This window comes from Arachis duranensis, chromosome 6 (genome assembly GCF_000817695.3).
Source record: "Arachis duranensis cultivar V14167 chromosome 6, aradu.V14167.gnm2.J7QH, whole genome shotgun sequence".
NCBI lineage: Eukaryota > Viridiplantae > Streptophyta > Magnoliopsida > Fabales > Fabaceae > Arachis > Arachis duranensis.
Genome location: NC_029777.3, coordinates 91,104,383 through 91,121,356, shown reverse-complemented (window position 1 = coordinate 91,121,356; position 16,974 = coordinate 91,104,383). Strand labels below are relative to the sequence as shown.

The 16,974-nt window shown below is 34.9% G+C and overlaps 2 protein-coding genes across 2 annotated transcripts; both read right to left on the bottom strand.

Moving 5' to 3' along the window:
* Window positions 1–301: 301 nt before the first annotated feature.
* On the bottom strand, window positions 302–3,341 carry LOC107494579 (cytochrome P450 71A9). The gene is made up of 3 exons (XM_016115625.3): window positions 2,720–3,341; window positions 1,794–2,127; window positions 302–1,030 (listed from the first exon to the last, which is right to left on the bottom strand). The coding sequence occupies exons 1-3, from the start codon at window positions 3,274–3,276 to the stop codon at window positions 413–415; spliced, it is 1,509 nt and encodes a 502-aa protein (XP_015971111.1). The 5' UTR covers window positions 3,277–3,341; the 3' UTR covers window positions 302–412.
* A 12,301-nt stretch (window positions 3,342–15,642) lies between these two features.
* On the bottom strand, window positions 15,643–16,233 carry LOC107494543 (cytochrome P450 71A9-like). The gene has a single exon (XM_016115590.1). It carries the CDS (start codon window positions 16,231–16,233, stop codon window positions 15,643–15,645), a length of 591 nt encoding a protein of 196 aa, XP_015971076.1.
* Window positions 16,234–16,974: the final 741 nt, after the last annotated feature.

The following is a 16,974-nucleotide window of genomic DNA, read 5'->3' as shown; positions in this document are numbered from 1 at the left end:
AGATTGAATACTTACAGGAAAAAGAAAGATACAAGTCATGTGCATGAGTATGGATCTATATAAGAGTACCCGATTTCATTGAGAAAGTACATATGAAAAACCAGCTTTAATTTAGCTAATATTTATTAATTTTAAGATTTAGAATTTATATTTTGAAGGATAGAGTTAAAATTTGTATGATTTAAGATTTAAAATTTAAAATAAGTAAAATAATTTAAAAAAATTGATTAATGTTAAATAAAAAAATTAATTTTTTAATATTATTCGTATGATAAATTTTATTAAAATTGATGTGATAATAGATAAAAAAATAAAAATATTATTTGTACACTAAAATTATTATTTAATTTATTATTAATATATATTTTATATTTAATGACTGAATTTGGTAACTTAACAAGAAAAATAGATACTAAGCAAAAGAGGGGGAAGGTATGAGGCAAAGAGGAGATTTCTTGTGCATTGTAATGCCAATTGCTTCTTGCATGTCAAGCTCTTCCCTTCCGACTCCATCTGGCAGTTTCCAATCAAAACGGAACAAAAGATTCGCCAGAGAAAGCTCAACCAATGGCATGGCGAAGTTCACTCCAGGGCAGCCCCTCCGTCCAGCTCCAAAGGGCAACATCTCAACGTGATGCCCTCCGAAATCAATTGGACTATGAAGGAACCTCTCCGGAGAGAACTCCGTTGGATTCTCCCAACAAGTTGGGTCCATTGCTATGGTTTTCGCGTTGATGAAAACCCTCGTTCCGGCAGGGATTTCATACCCTTTGATGGTGCAGGGTTGGATTGTCTCTCTTGGGACGAGGAGTGGTGCTGGAGGATGGATTCTTAGTGCCTCTTTTACTACTGATTTGAGGTATGGAAGCATTGGAAGGTCACTCTCTTCCACCATAACTTTTTTCTTCGACAAGACTACTTCTCTTACCTCTTGTTGTGCTCTTTCCATTTTCTCTGGGTTCCTTATTAGCTCCGACATTGTCCATATCATTGTGGCTGCTGCCGTGTCGGTTCCAGCTATGAAAATGTCCTGCGTTTACATCATGTGTACATATGAGTAGTGGCCCTATGTATGCCAAAATCTTGTGCACCACATTTTCCAAATGTAATGATGAAGAAGTTAATATATATTCAAACAATTATACTACAAGATATTCACCAAAATCAATTATTAATATAAGATAAATATTACAAATAAATTAAATAATATATATATTTATACATAAATATATGATAGTTATATTTATGTATTGAATGGGGTACATATACTAATATACATAATTTAATCTAATAATTATTAGAGTTAATGTTTAAATTGACATATTAATATATCTTTAAAATAAATTAGAAGTAAGTTATGTTTTATAGATTTTTGTTTACAAAATTTTATTTAATTTTATCTTAATTGAAATAGTTTGACATAATATATTGTATATATTTAAAATGTAAATAAGAGATATATATTTCATTAAGTTTTATTTACAATAAGAAATATATGAAATAATTATGTTAGATATACAATAAATCAATCACCAATATCAGATATAAATAATAAATATTAAATATAAAATATAAAATATATATTAAAAATGAATGTATTTATACACAAATATATATTAATTAATTTATCACTGATTTTAATGTACAAAATAGTAATTTTTTTATAAACACAATTTTTTCTTATAGAAAAAAGAGGCGAGCATACACAAAAGGACAAGATACATACATATATAGTCAAAACAATTACTTTAATTTATAAAATGAATAAAATTTTATTGCGTATATATACATACTGTTAGAACACCCTTGATTTGGTCATCGCTGAGGACTATCTCTTGATTTGAATCCTTTTGAAGTCGAAGAAGAACATGAACAAGATCTTCATCATCATGTTGCTCCATAACACCAAGCCCCTGATGAGAATCATCATTATTAACTGCATGCTCCTTTATTACTTTGTCATAGAAGTTATCCAACTCTTTGAAGTTCTTCTCTAGCCTACTCTCATAACCGTTGAATTTGTTGAGCCATCCCAACCAAGGAAAGAAATCAGCCAAGCAGAATCCTCCCAATAACTCCTGTGTTTCCCTAAGCATCTCATAGAACTTACTACTTGCATCCCCAAATCTGTTTACAGAAGTATTAAACTATTAATTAATGGAATGCATATGCAAGTCGAATAAATAATAACTAAAAGAGAAATATTAGGATTCATTGCCTTCTAGCAATATTATATTTTTTTACTATTAACATTTAGAATTTAAAATTTAGTATAAAATAATTTTATTGACTAAATATTAACAAAAAAACAATAAATTTTATTTATCTTATAATATTATTGATAATTAAAATTAACAGATTAAATGAGATACTACAAAAATAAGTCAAATACTAAATCAATAATAAGAGTTTGATTTTTGCAAATAAAAGAATAACGAGCCAATTTCTTTGAACTCATAATTATTCACTTTTTTACAATAATAATTAAATCCTTCATCTATATTTGTATATTATTTGGTGATAATATTAGGAAACAAAAAAAAAATTAGCTAGAATTTGTTTTATTTACCATTTATTAATTGTCATAGCAATTAATGAATATTAAATAAGATAAGTTATCATTGATTTTAGCTAATTTTTGTTTGTTATCAAGATATTTTGACAAATGATTAAAGAAAAGAAAAATTAATGTGTCCAAACAAAACAATTTGAACAATACCTTGTGCCGAATGCAATCCGACAAACGATATTATTGGTAAGAGAAAGCGTCAAGTGGCTTAGATTAACAGGACTACCGCAGGAAAGTGCTATGGAATGGAGGAGAACTTGAACCTCTTCAAATCTCACAGCTTGAAAAGATTGAACCCTCTTTGCACTCAGCAACTCCAACATCACAATTTTCTTTATTTCCTTCCAGTAGTCACTATAAGGAGTGAAAGTCATAGCTGATCCGTTGTATCCCAAACGGTTTCCGGCATAAAGTTTGGGGCGGCCGGAGAAGGCCAAGTCATGGTTCTTGAAGATCTCTTTGGCTATCTCGGCCGAAGAGACCACCAAAGTAGGAACAGAACCCAACTTCAAGAACATGAGTGGCCCATGATGACTTGATAATTCTTGAAGCGATAGATAGGGGAGCTCGCCAATTTGGTGAAGGTTGCCGATGAATGGTAGTTTCCGTGGGCCAGGAGGAAGGTTTTTTTGTAGATCTGATTTTCTAAATGTTAAGATGAAAAAGAGTAGTGTAAGGAAAACAAGGAGGGCGTAAGAGAGAATCATTGTTCGTTGTTGGTGCGTGTTGATGTTTTGAACAGAACCAAAATTAATGAAAGTAGTGTGCTACTTAAATTGGCAAGTCAAATTAAATAGTACAACATATTACATGAGATATTTTTGGAAGATGGGCGGAGCTAAAGTCATTGATGAGACGGGTCAAAAGATTTTAGTCTCACATATATATCCACATTTGATAAAAATCACTTGCTAAAGTTTCTAAAAGTCGGTGATAGTGTGAACATGGTATTCAATATTGATGAATATCTGGTGGCTATGTAATGACAGACGAATAAGGAAAGTACACCTGTCAAACCGAGATATTAATCTTGTCGCTTATTATTTTTTGTGTGGGAGAGAGTTGAGTGCATCTCATAATGATGGGAGAAGAGATGAATTTTTCATTGCTATGGTGTGAACAAATCGGTCGCTTCGATTTATTTCATTTTTTAAATCAACAATCACAAATCGGATAGTCCGATTTGTGTTTTTGAAAATAAAAAAATTTTTAATGTTAAAATCGGACCGTCCGATTTCTATTTTAAAAAATAAAAAAAATTAAAAATACAAAATGGACCATGCGATTTGTAGTTTTTTTTATTAAATAAATCGAACCCTCCGATTTGTACTTTACTTTTTTTTCCAAATAAATCGGACCGTTCAATTTGAATAAAACACCATATAAAAAAAACACCTAATTTTCCCATAACAATGTATTACACATATATTTATACAATATAAAAAAAATTAGCCTAATCTTGTTTAGGATGAATAAAATGCTAATTACTTGGGTTATATATTATGATAAATATTTTTAGTGCAAAAATATATTAATTAATATTAGTTCAAAAATAAGAAAAAATAAAAAATTGTTGATCACTAAACATTTTTCGAAAAGTTCTTAAACTTTTTAAAAGAATATATAATAATATCGTAAATAGCAAATATATTATTTCTAGTTAGATCGATGCATGTTAGGCACAATATTTATTTTGCTTCATTAGAGAGGATGGAACACAATGTCATTGTCAATAGAGGCGTCCGAGCCAGGGTGGGCGCCGAAAAATTCTATTTTATTATTTTAAATTATGTTAAAAAGTATGAAATTTATCAATTAATTTATATAATTTTGGTTTAATTAATTAAATTTTTTTAAATTTTTTTCAATAAAATTATTTGCGAAAAATATGTTTTTTGGGTTTTTAATTGTCATATTCTCAATTTCTTCCTTTTATGCCATTTGATATTGTCGTGATAAAAATTTTTAAGTGTTTTAGGATTAAGGTCATTAGTAATTTCAAAAGATCGAAAAAAGTATACACTACAAGAAAAATATTGAATACTGTCAGAATTATTGTCGAAAAAATGAATAAAATTCAACGGAATAAACCTCGTCAATAATATATTATCTGCGAATTTTTGCATCCGACGATAATTTTCGTCGAAAAATTTTTGACGATAATGTTGGCACCATATCATACGTCTCCGCGCCATTTTGCGGACAAATTAATTCGACGGTAATGCCGACGGAAATTTTTTTATATTTTTTTTTTAAAAAATGACTGGGCTGTTATTGTCGGTATATTCCAACGGTAGTCTTTTTTATTTTTTTTAAAAATTATTTTTCATCCATTTATAATGTATCCTGATAATTAATAATTGAAACAGTTGTCACGGTAAATTTTTAGAAGGTTAGATTTAACAGTGTTTGTATAGTTTTCTGGAGTGTTTGAGAATACTCTAGATGGTTTTGGAACGCTCTAGAATGTCCTAGAAGTTCCTGGAATACCCTAGAAGGTTCTAGAAGACTCTAAAAGATCATAGAATATTCTAGAAGAGTGTGGATTGATATAAAAGTATGAAGAGTTGTATGGAACAATCGAGAAGTATTTAGAAAGTAGTGGTAGGACATATATTTATAAAGAAGGTTCTAGATGATTAATCTAGACCATTGATTAGATTTAATCCTAACCATCCATTGAGGAGGTGGATGGCTATAAATAGGAGGTAAGAGTTAGTATGAGGGTGTGTGAATCATTTGTAACAAACACTTGAGCAATAAAGTGTTCTTTCCACCAAGCTTTCTTTCTCTTGTGTTCTCTTGTGTTCTTAGCTTTCTTGCTAAGTATTGAGGGTTAGGCTGACTTGGTCTTAGCTCAAGAGGTTGAGTAAGTCCGAGTGCCGGCACGGTAGTGTTGGAGTGTGTCCAAGGCCGTGACAACTTGGTATCCGAGCAAGGTTCGAGAGGAAGCACAAGTGGTTTGTGGGAATGTCTTCTAATATCACCATGGAGCATGTTGAGTCTCAAAGGGGAAGGGATGCTATTCTTTCTCAATGGGGAGGTAAGAAGATCCGTTCTTCAAGTGAGCTTAGAGGTAAGGACTCTAACTTCTTAGAAGAAAGAGTTTCTATGTTAGAAAATGTTCTATCCTCTATGGATGAGCGCTTCCAAAGGATAGAACATGACAAGGAGACCCTCGAGGCTCACGTGTTGGGAGAATTAGATGCTTTCAAAGAAAGCATGCTCCAAATCGAAGAGAAGCTTGAGAATTCCTTGAAGCTATTTGAGGAAGTTCGAGTTTGGTTCGAGGAGGCAAAATCTCGACCAACCATTATAAGGGAGACGACAAAGATTGATCTCCCTAAGCCAAAGGAGTTCAAGGGCGTAAGGGACGCTCGAGAGGTGGAGAACTTCCTATGGCAAATGGAGAGGTACTTTGAAGGCCAAGGGGTGGTCGAAGAAGCAATAAAGATACGCACTGCAGCTCTCTATCTTTCTGATAATGCTACTTTGTGGTGGAGGAGAAAGAGCGTAGATATGGAGAAGGGTACTTGCAACATAACCACATGGGAAGATTTTAAAAGGGAGTTGAAAAGACAATTCTTCCCTGAGAATGTGGTTTATGAAGCAAGGAAGAAGTTGAGGGAGTTGAAGTACAAGAGTACGATTAGCGACTATGTAAAGGAGTTCACTACTCTTACACTTCAAATCCCCAACTTAGCATCAGAGGATGCATTGTTCTTCTTCATTGATGGACTCCACCTTGGACAAAGCAAGAACTACAAAGAAGGAATGTTAAGGATGTCGATGAGGCCATCGTGGTGGCCGAATCACTCACTGAGTGTCATAGGGGAGACTCTAAACCCAAGTATTCTTCCAAGCCTAGTTCTACTAAAAGTGGGGGAGATAAGGGGAAGAGTTTCTCAACCAAGAAGGAAGGAAAATACTCTTCAAAGAAAGAGTACGAGGAAAAGAAGAAGGCTTTCGTACCTAAAAGAGGATGCTTCGTGTGCAAGGGACCACACCAAATGAAGGACTGTCCCAAGTTAAGGACTCTGGCATCTATCGCCGAGGAACGAGAGGCCCAAACTCAAGTAACTGAGTGTGTTGGATCCATCCAACACATAAATGCTGTGAAGGGCAAAGAGGCAAGCACTGCAGAAAAGAAAGGCTTGATGTATGTCAAAGCCTTTATCAATGAAAAACCTGTCATGGCTATGATCGACACTGGTGCTACACACAACTTCATCACGCTTGATGAAGTAAAGAGGCTTGGGTTGAAGATCACCGAAACGAATGGTTGGTTCAAACCCGTGAACACCAAGGGTGAACCCCTTAAGGGAGTAGCAAAAGGGGTTGAGATGACTCTTGGTTCTTGGAAGGGTCTTGTAGATTTCTCAGTAGTACCCATGGATGATTTTAAAATAGTCATCGGGCTCAATTTACAAAGGAAGGCAAATATAATACCTATGCCACACTACGACATAGTGTGCGTCATGGAGAAAGGGTCTCCATGCATGGTCCCTACAGTCTCTAAAGTTGGCGAACCACCGATACTGTCTGCTATGCAACTCAAGAAAGGGTTCAAGAAGGGAGAGATTACATATTTGGCTCTATTACAAGAGGAGTCAACATCTGAAAGAGAATATGTTCCTCCCAAAATCAAGGAAGTCCTTGAAGAAAATAAGGGTGTGATGCCTTCTGAGTTGCCAAAACAACTACCACCTAGGAGGAAGATGGACCACAAGATTGAATTGGAGTCAGGAGTAAAACCGCCTGCCTCAACACCTTATAGGATGGCACTGCCAGAACTTGAAGAGTTGAAGAAGCAACTCAAGGATTTGCTAGATGCTGGATTCATCCGTCCATCGAAGGCACCTTATGGCGCACCCGTCTTGTTCCAAAAGAAGCATGATGGTTCATTGAGACTATGCATCAACTATCGAGCACTGAACAAGGTAACCATCAAGAACAAATACCCCATTCCTTTCATAGCCAATTTGTTTGATCAACTTGGTAGAGCCAAGTGGTTTTCAAAGCTAGATTTGAGGTCAGGATATCACCAAGTGAGAATTGCTGATGGTGATGAGCCCAAGACCACGTGTGTCACAAGGTATGGATCGTATGAGTGGTTGGTAATGCCTTTTGGCTTGACCAATGCTCCTGCGACCTTCTGTACCTTGATGAACGAGATCTTTCGACCTTACCTTGATCGGTTTGTAGTGGTCTACTTGGATGACATTGTTGTCTATAGTAACACTTTGGAGGAACATGTAGAACACTTACGAACTGTGTTCAAGATCTTGCGAGAGAATAACCTATATGTGGAGAAGGAAACGTGTTCCTTTGCAAGGGACGAAGTCCACTTCTTGGGACACATCATTAAAGGTGGAACTCTCTGCATGGATCAAGGAAAGGTGAAGGCTATCAAAGAGTGGGAGCCGCCAAACAAGGTATCTGAATTGAGGTCATTCCTTGGGTTGGCCAATTACTATCAGAGGTTTATCAAGGGATACTCCGCCAAGGCTACACCATTAACTGATCTTCTCAAGAAGAATCACACTTGGGAATGGTCAAAGGAGTGTCAAAAGGCATTTGATGAGTTGAAGGCTGCTATCACAGAAGGTCCAGTACTAGCACTACCCGACTACTCAAAGGTATTTGAAGTCCACACTGATGCTTCTGACTATGCCATTGGAAGGGTTCTAATGCAAGAAGGACATACGATTGCCTTTGAGAGTCGCAAGTTGAATGATACAGAGAGGCGATGCACCGTCCAAGAGAAGCAGATGACCGCGGTAGTGCATTGTTTGAGAACTTGGCGTCACTACTTGCTTGGTTCACACTTTATCGTCAAGACAGACCATGTGGCTACAAGCTACTTCCAAACTCAAAAGAAGTTGAGCCCCAAACAAGCTAGGTGGCAGGACTTCTTGGCTGAGTTTGATTTTGAGATTGAATACAAGTCAGGCAAGACTAATGTGGTAGCAGATGCGCTAAGTCGCAAGGCTGAATTGGCGGCCATTTCTATGGTTGAAGGAGATATTGTGCACACCATCAACGAAGGGTTGCATCATGATCCATTAGCCAAGAAATTGGTGGAGTTGGCTAGAGAAGGTAAGACCAAAAGATTTTGGCTAGAAAATGACCTTCTCTACACTAAAGGGAGAAGACTATACGTCCCTAAATGGAAAAATCCAAGAAGAAAATTAGTGAGAGAATGCCACGAAAACCAAGATGAACCAAGTAGAGGTGATTTGAGTCGTGCTCCGCCTGTGGTGATTCGAGTCGTGCGACGAAGAGGAGTACCACCAAGTATCCAATACTTGATCAAGTGGAAGGGACTTTCGATAACTGAAGCTAGTTGGGAAGCTTGTGAAGATCTGTGGTAATTCCAAGAACACCTAGAGCGCTATCATGAACAGAACACGACGAGGACGTCTGCGTATTAGGTGGGGGAGAATGTCACGGTAAATTTTTAGAAAGTTAGATTTAACAGTGTTTGTATAGTTTTCTGGAGTGTTTGAGAATACTCTAGATGGTTCTGGAACGTTCTAGAATGTCCTAGAAGTTCCTGGAATACCCTAGAAGGTTCTAGAAGAGTGTGGATTGATATAAAAGTATGAAGAGTTGTATGGAACAATCTAGAAGTATTTAGAAAGTAGTGGTAGGATAGATATTTATAAAGAAGGTTCTAGATGATTAATCTAGACCATTGATTAGATTTAATCCTAACGATCCATTGAGGAGGTGGATGGCTATAAATAGGAGGTAAGAGTTAGTGTGAGGGTGTGTGAATCATTTGTAACAAACACTTGAGCAATAAAGTGTTCTTTCCACCAAGCTTCCTTTCTCTTGTGTTCTCTTGTGTTCTTAGCTTTCTTGCTAAGTATTGAGGGTTAGGCTAACTTGGTCTTAGCTCAAGAGGTTGAGTAAGTCCGAGTGCCGGCACGGTAGCGTTGGAGTGTGTCCAAGGCCGTGACACAGTGCTCTAAACCTGGTGTGAAATATCAAACATACAAAGTAAAAAATACGGATGGATGGTAATTGAAATATCTGAAAAAATATGATAATTATATTACATTCTTTTCAAAGTTTGGTAAAGAAATACATATCATAAAACTATATTTTTATTAACCTTATTCAAATTCATCATCTTCTTCCTCTGGATTACCATCCTCCTCTTTCGAGATAGTTTTCTGATCATCAAACTCGTTTTCCTCTTCTTCGTCACCATTGACCCCGTCTTCCTTTTAAAGATCGTCGTTTTAGTCTATAGATTAAGGAAAAGTAGTGTATCCGTTTCATTGGAACTCTCTTTAACCGATATTTACCAATCTGTTCTCTCTTCGGATGGCTCAATGTTCAAGCTCAACAAGTTTTTGTATGACCTAAACAGGAAGTTCATCTATGGAATACGAAGTTGGTCTCAGTTTTGTCCGAGTCTGGCTACAACCAATCCCTCAGCGACGGTCTTTTCTTTCCTATTAGCACTGATTTCACCTTTGCTAATGCTGATTGGGCCACATGTCCCGATACTAGACGATCTGTCTCCGGCTACTGTTTTTTCTTAGGCACCACCTTGATCTCTTGGAAGAGTAGCAAGCAGCAGACTGTATCTCGATCTTCCTCTGAGGCTGAGTACCGAGTGCTTGCAAATGCTACTTGTGAGGGTCTTTGGTTATTGCGGTTTCTGCGGGTTCTTGGCGTTGATCATGACAGGCCCTTCACGTTGTATAACGACAGTCAATCTGCCTTTCATATGGCTGCTAATTCAATTCTGCACGAGTGCACCAAGCACATTGAGATAGATTGCCACATTGTGCGCGATAAAGCCAATAAAGGAGTTCTCAAATTGCTGCCAGTTACCTCGGCCAACCAAATAGCGGATTTGCTTACAAAATCACTAGCTCCATGTCTTTTTCAGTCTTGCTATGTCAAACTAGGATTGTTGGACATCCAAACTCTGAGTATGAGGGAGGATGTTAGTTGATATAGGTGATATCATCAACTTTGATATTAGCCTTATATTATCTATTACATTAGGCAATTAGTTAACCAAGTTCTCTAACTGTGCTCACTAATTTACCATAGTTAGAAATCTTTTAGATGCATAGTTAGAAAGTAATCGTGGTAGAATTAGTTAGGTGCTCTTAGTTATATTGTATATATAGCAACTCTTGTAATGAGTCACAGTTTGAGATGCTCTATTTTACATCAGCAAGTTTACCTTAACACTATTTTTTTCTTTCCCTTCTTTCCTCTCTTCTCTCATCGTTACTAAATCTCTGCAACCTCAAGTTGATTGTGCTCACACTTTCGTCAAGAATCATGTTTAATCATAATTGCACAAATTTTGTTCTTCAGTTGTAGAATTTGGTGAGGAACGTGGAGCTCACATTATGTGAGAGTAGAGAATCAAAAAATGAAAGCTAGGAGAGTGGTAAAACACACACAAATTTCATTCATCTTTTGGCATATATACACACTATTGCTACCGATATTTGTTTCCTATTCTAACAACCTGCACAATTTCTTTCACATGATATATACGCCACGGTTGCAAATTGGTAATCATAACAAACTATACTAATTAATTAATATTTCATATCTTGCTATATTGACTAATATGCTATTACAAATTATAATTAACTTCTAATTTGATGAATATTTTTTATCACGTCCTCCCTTAAGATGGGTGTATGAATGTTTATTAGTCCCAGCTTGGACTGAGTAGTAAAAAATATAGCTGGTGGCGCCTTTGTTATGACATTAGCTGCTTCATTAGTAGATAAAACTGGTAGCAATTTAATCACACCCTTTTGAACTTGGTCGGGCAGAGTATGGCAGTTGATTTTGATGTTCTTTGTGCGCTCGTGGAAGAATGAATTGGCTGCAATGTGCATAGCAGATTAGTTGTCACAGTATAAAATGATGGGATGAGTGAGAGGAAGATTAAAGTCTCCGAGAATATTGGAAATCCATATACCTTCATACGTTACAACATCCATGGCTCTGTATTCAGCCACAGCTGAGAGCGAGCAATACTGGATTATTTCTTGCTTCTCCATGACATCAAAGATGATCCAAGAAAAAAAAAACAAAAACGAATAACTGAACGTATTGAATCTGTACAGGAACCCCAATCTGAGTTAGAAAATACTTTCAATTGAAGATTCTTGAAAGAAGATAAAAACACGCCCTTAGCTATTGCACCCTTCAAGTATCTAAGAACATGTAGAGTAGCTTCAAAGTGTTTAGTGGTAGCACAGTCCAGGTATTTATTTAACTTGCTTACGATGAAGCAAATATCAAGCATGGTATTAGTTAAGTAAATCAGCCGCCCAATGAGTCGACTGTAGCTAGTTACATCAGGTAGAGGGTCTCCTGAATTCTGGAAAGCTTGGTTTGGAATCAAGTAGACCAAACTCTTTTAACAAATCCAGTGTGTACTTTCACTGATATAGAGCTATGAAGGTTCTTGATGGCCTAGAGAAAGGGGTTGAATCTTTGGCCTTCTGTTTATCTTGAATAATAAGTTCTCAAACCAAAAAATGAAACTTTGCTTCTTTTTAGGCTGCGAAGTTGATTATGCAAAAGATAATTTTATTTTGTCTCATAAATTGTGAAAAATAGAATCAGAACAGGGAAGAAGAAGATGACTCAGCCATGTATCCTGTTTTAGCTGCCTTGTGCAATGCAACCAACATCCAGTGTCCACCACAACAGTGATGGAATTTTGGCTATCTTTTCAAGTATTACATACACCGATTCCCAAGGATTCAACTTAATTCTATTAGGTATAAACCAAACTACTACCCAAGCTTGATTTGGTTAGGTTCACTCCCTAGACTTTTAACTACTAAGTGCTTGATAAACCACTATTTTATGATTATTCTTGTGCTAAATTGGGTGGTTTTTTATCAATTCTCCATACACTTATTCATACAATTCGCATGTTTTATATCTTCATTCTCTGTGATTGGAAACTTGCTTCCTGAGCCTTCAAATAATCAATCTTTAATCCCCCTTTATACCATTCACATATTAACTCATTCAATAGTTTTAGTTTTAGTCTTGGATTTGAGAGAGCAAAACTACCTCTTTCTCAAGGGTTCTTCATATTCATAAATTTCAATTTTATGCTTCTGAGTTGGATATTACAAAGAGTTAGTGTTCACCCAACTGAGCAAGGAAATCCTCTCAAGATCATGATACAATCACTAAGTGCTCACCCAACTTAGTAAGGATACCTCTCAGATACAAGATACAAAATAAAAATATAATCAAAAGAGATATGATATAAATCTTGACTTTTCTCTCCAAGTTCCTTTCTTTGCCTTTCCTCTCAATGATTTTTTCTTAAAGTCTCACTTATATACCTTTTACCACTGAATAGAAACAAAAAAAGATACAACATACAAACAAAATATTCAATGATAAACCATGAAGGAAATGATGTTGAACAACTCTAAAGCTATAAGATGAATCGGATTCAGCACTCTCATATGTATCTCTCCATCTTGGCAGAATGTTTCTTTAATGTAGAAACATTGTCCAAAACGTTGAGCAAGAACAGTACAGAAGCTCTCAATGAAACTCAAACTCTAGTTCACTCACCTTAAACAAAACTAAAGTTGATTTTCCTTTTTGTATTGAGCTTTGTTTCCATAGCTAAAGTTTCTTTCCAAAGTCATCTTCTTGAATCTTGAACCAGCTGAAGTTTTCCTTTCTTTTTCTTCCATCAGATAAAAAAAAATTAAGGATTAGATATTAAAGCTAATCACAGTAGAGAAGAGATGAGCAGTAGCAACTTGCTTCCTTAACAAATTTTTCAAATCTAAACCCTTAATCTTGTGCTTTGGCCTCAAGTTTTATTATCAACCATTGATTTATAGCGAAACAAGATAGCCACCACTTTCTTCATGTTACCGGAAATAGTTGTGCAGAGAGAAGAAGAAATCAGCAAGTAATTGACTTGCATATTAATGTAAACTTCATACCTTTATCCTTTGATTTTGCTTAACTTGTTTATGTTGATTTTGATTTGACATAGCTATCAGAGATTGCTTTTTCTTTCTTCCTCTTTGGTGCTCAAGAGAAAAGTGATTTTCTCCTTCTTCCTTATGCCTTATCCGAAACAACATAGCACCACCAGCAAGAAGATGCTCTTCCTTTCAAGAATGGCAATGGGCTGAATTGGAGGGCTTTTTCTTTCTTCCTCTTTAGTGCTCAAGAGAAAAGTGATTTTCTCTTTCTTCTTTATACCTTATCCGAAATAACATAGCACCACCGGCAAGAAGATGCTATTCCTTTCAAGAATGGCAATGGGCTGAATTGGAGGCTTAGTCCAAGTAGCTATGGCTAAGATGCTTGATTTCATTATTTGGGCTGTATAATGACATTTAGGCCTTTTTTATTTCAGTTTGAACTAATTATGAACTTGCTTATTTCGCTTGTGAAGTTCTTAAGTCTTGGTTAGTGTTCAGCAATGTTGGGAATAATATAGCTTCAAATTCTTATTATTGTTAATTTCTAAAACACCAAGAACGTGGATTAAAGATAAAGCAATTATGCCAAAAAAATTGACTCATTGACAGAATGATAATAATAATTTTAAGTCCAACCTATTGTAATCAACAATTTATTTATGTACAATAGTAATGAAATCTTAACAACGATCACACTAAAATAAAAGCTTTAATATAGTTGGCAACAAACAGTATCGTTTGTTGGAGTTGTATTTATAATTTTAGGTTGTAATACACCATTAATGGCTTAAATAATTGGCTCTAAATCTATTGGAATAAGAGACGTTAGCAAAATAAGAAAATAAAAATGAAAATGCTTGACAAATACAAATCATTATTTTTCTTACATTAAGATGTCATCTTTTTTCTCCCCTTTTTTTCTCAAAAGAAATCAATTTACTATTTGGCTGTGATAAGAATGAACATTTCTTTTCATTTAGATGAATGTTTTGTCCTTTTTAATTTTTTTCATAAAATTAAATGTGAATTTCATTTTCTTATCCTCTTTCTTTTCACACTTATCAATAATGTACTCAACTACATAACAAATAGCACCTAATTAGTTTTTATCATAATCAGTTATGAAAAAATAAATTATTCATATAATAATTGATATAAGTCATTTCTCGCACAATTAATATAAACACTCCCTACAAGAGCCTTCAATGTGTTTATAAAAATGCTTGTTCAAGATGCTTTTAGAATACATAAGCTGCTGCACGCACTTAGGTGAAAGCAATTAATGCAAGAAAAATAGAAATGGACAAGAAAGTAGAAGCTAACCTAAAAGCAATTTGAGAAATCAAGGCTGCAACTTATATGGCTCTTAGAAATGCAGATATGGCAGATTCTACGAAAGAAGCAATCAAGGATGAGCTAAGAAGATGGCGTGAAAAACAAAACAACGATATGGACTACGCAAAAAATTATGCAACATCAATCTCCTTGCACAAGTACAAGGCAATAGAAATTCAATTTGTTTTCAAACGAGACAACAATTTGGGCAAGGCCAACTTCTGGTAATAGTGCCTTGTAGAATGAAGAATTAAAAAAAAATAAATAAATCAACCTTCACAATATTTAACTAATTTAAAAGTTCATCAGTCAGGAACAAAAAGAATATTTTCAGATAATGAAAACAGGTAAATTAGCTCTTGTAATTACAATTGCAAACTTTAAGGACAAGATTGTTTGCATCAGAAATTATGAAAAGAGATAGAGAAATATTAAGATTCATTACCTTCTAGCAATATTATAATTTTTTACTATTAACATTTAGGATTTAGAATTTAAAATTTAGTATAAAATACTTTTATTGACTAAATATTTAAAAAAATAAATTTTATTGATCTTATAATATTATTGATAATTAAAATTAATAGATTAAATGAGATACTACAAAAATAAGTCAAATACTAAAACAATAATAAGAGTTTATTTTTGCAAATAAAAAATAATGAGCCAATCTCTTTGAACTAATAATTATTCATTTTTTTATAATAATAAATCAAATCCTTAATCTATATTTGTATATTATTTTGGGAACTGGTTAAAGAAAAATTAATGTGTCCAAACAACACAATTTGAACAATACCTTTTGCCAAATGCAATCCGACAAACAATATTACTTGTAAGAGAAAGCTTCAAGTGGCTTAGGTTAACAGGACTACCACAGAAAAGTGCTATGGAATGGAAGAGAACTTGAACCTCTTCAAACCACACAGCTTGAAAAGATTGAACCCTCTTTACACTCAGTAACTCCAACATCACAATTTTCTTTATTTCCTTCCAATAGTCACCGTAAAGAGTGAAAGTCATAGCTGAACCGTTGTATCCCAAACGGTTCGCGGCATAAAGTTTGGGGCGGCCGGAGAAAGCCATGTCATGGTTCTTGAAGATCTCTTTGGCTATCTCAGCCGAGGAGACCACCAAAGTAGGAAAAAAACCCAACTTCAAGAACATGAGTGGCCCATGATGACTTGACAATTCTTGAAGTGATAGATAGGGGAGCTCACCAATTTGGTGAAGGTTGCCGATGAATGGTGGTCTCCGTGGGCCTGGAGGAAGGTGTCTTTGTAGATCTGATTTTCTAAATGTTAAGATGAAAAAGAGTAGTGTAAGGAAAACAAAGAGGGAGCAAGAGAGAATCATTGTTCGTTGTTGGTGCGTGTTGATGTTTTGGACAGAACCAATCTCTCTAATATAGAATGGCCATGCATTGAATCATTCTATTAAGCCACTTGTCGATCACATATTCATTTTATTTCCCTCCAATTTCTCCCTTAACACTTATTCGGTAAGCTTACTTATATGCCTTTTTTATATCTTCAACTTGAATGCAAATAACAACTAATCCTATATATAATCTTAATCTTCAAATAGTTTTATTTATAAAATTTCAGAAACATTGAATTTAAAATATCCTGCCACTGAAGCTTGATATGATATTGTTGAGTTAAGATTGATTTTGATACACAATTATAATGACAAATATTTATTGGACTAAAAACCCAATTATGGTTTAATGTGTGTTTTAGTGATGCAGGCTCATTATTCATTTCTCAGTCCAACAATGTTGTTTGAGTATTCCTTTAATGCTTTAAGTTAATGCTAAAGCCCAAGGAATTTAACAAGCACCGTTCAACAAAATGCAAAGAAAGAAAACTTTACATTTACAAAGTGATAAAGGGGCATTTGTTTTCATTATGAAAAATAAAGGACGGATGAAACAAAAGGACTCTAACAACACAATAAAGACAGCTGGGACACTCTCAAGACACTAGGACATCAACACACCACTACAAGGATATCAGAGGATCAACATTTAGAAAAAAAAGAAAGAGCAAAATGTAACATCCGAGAACAACACAGTAACACAAGGACAGTAGAGGT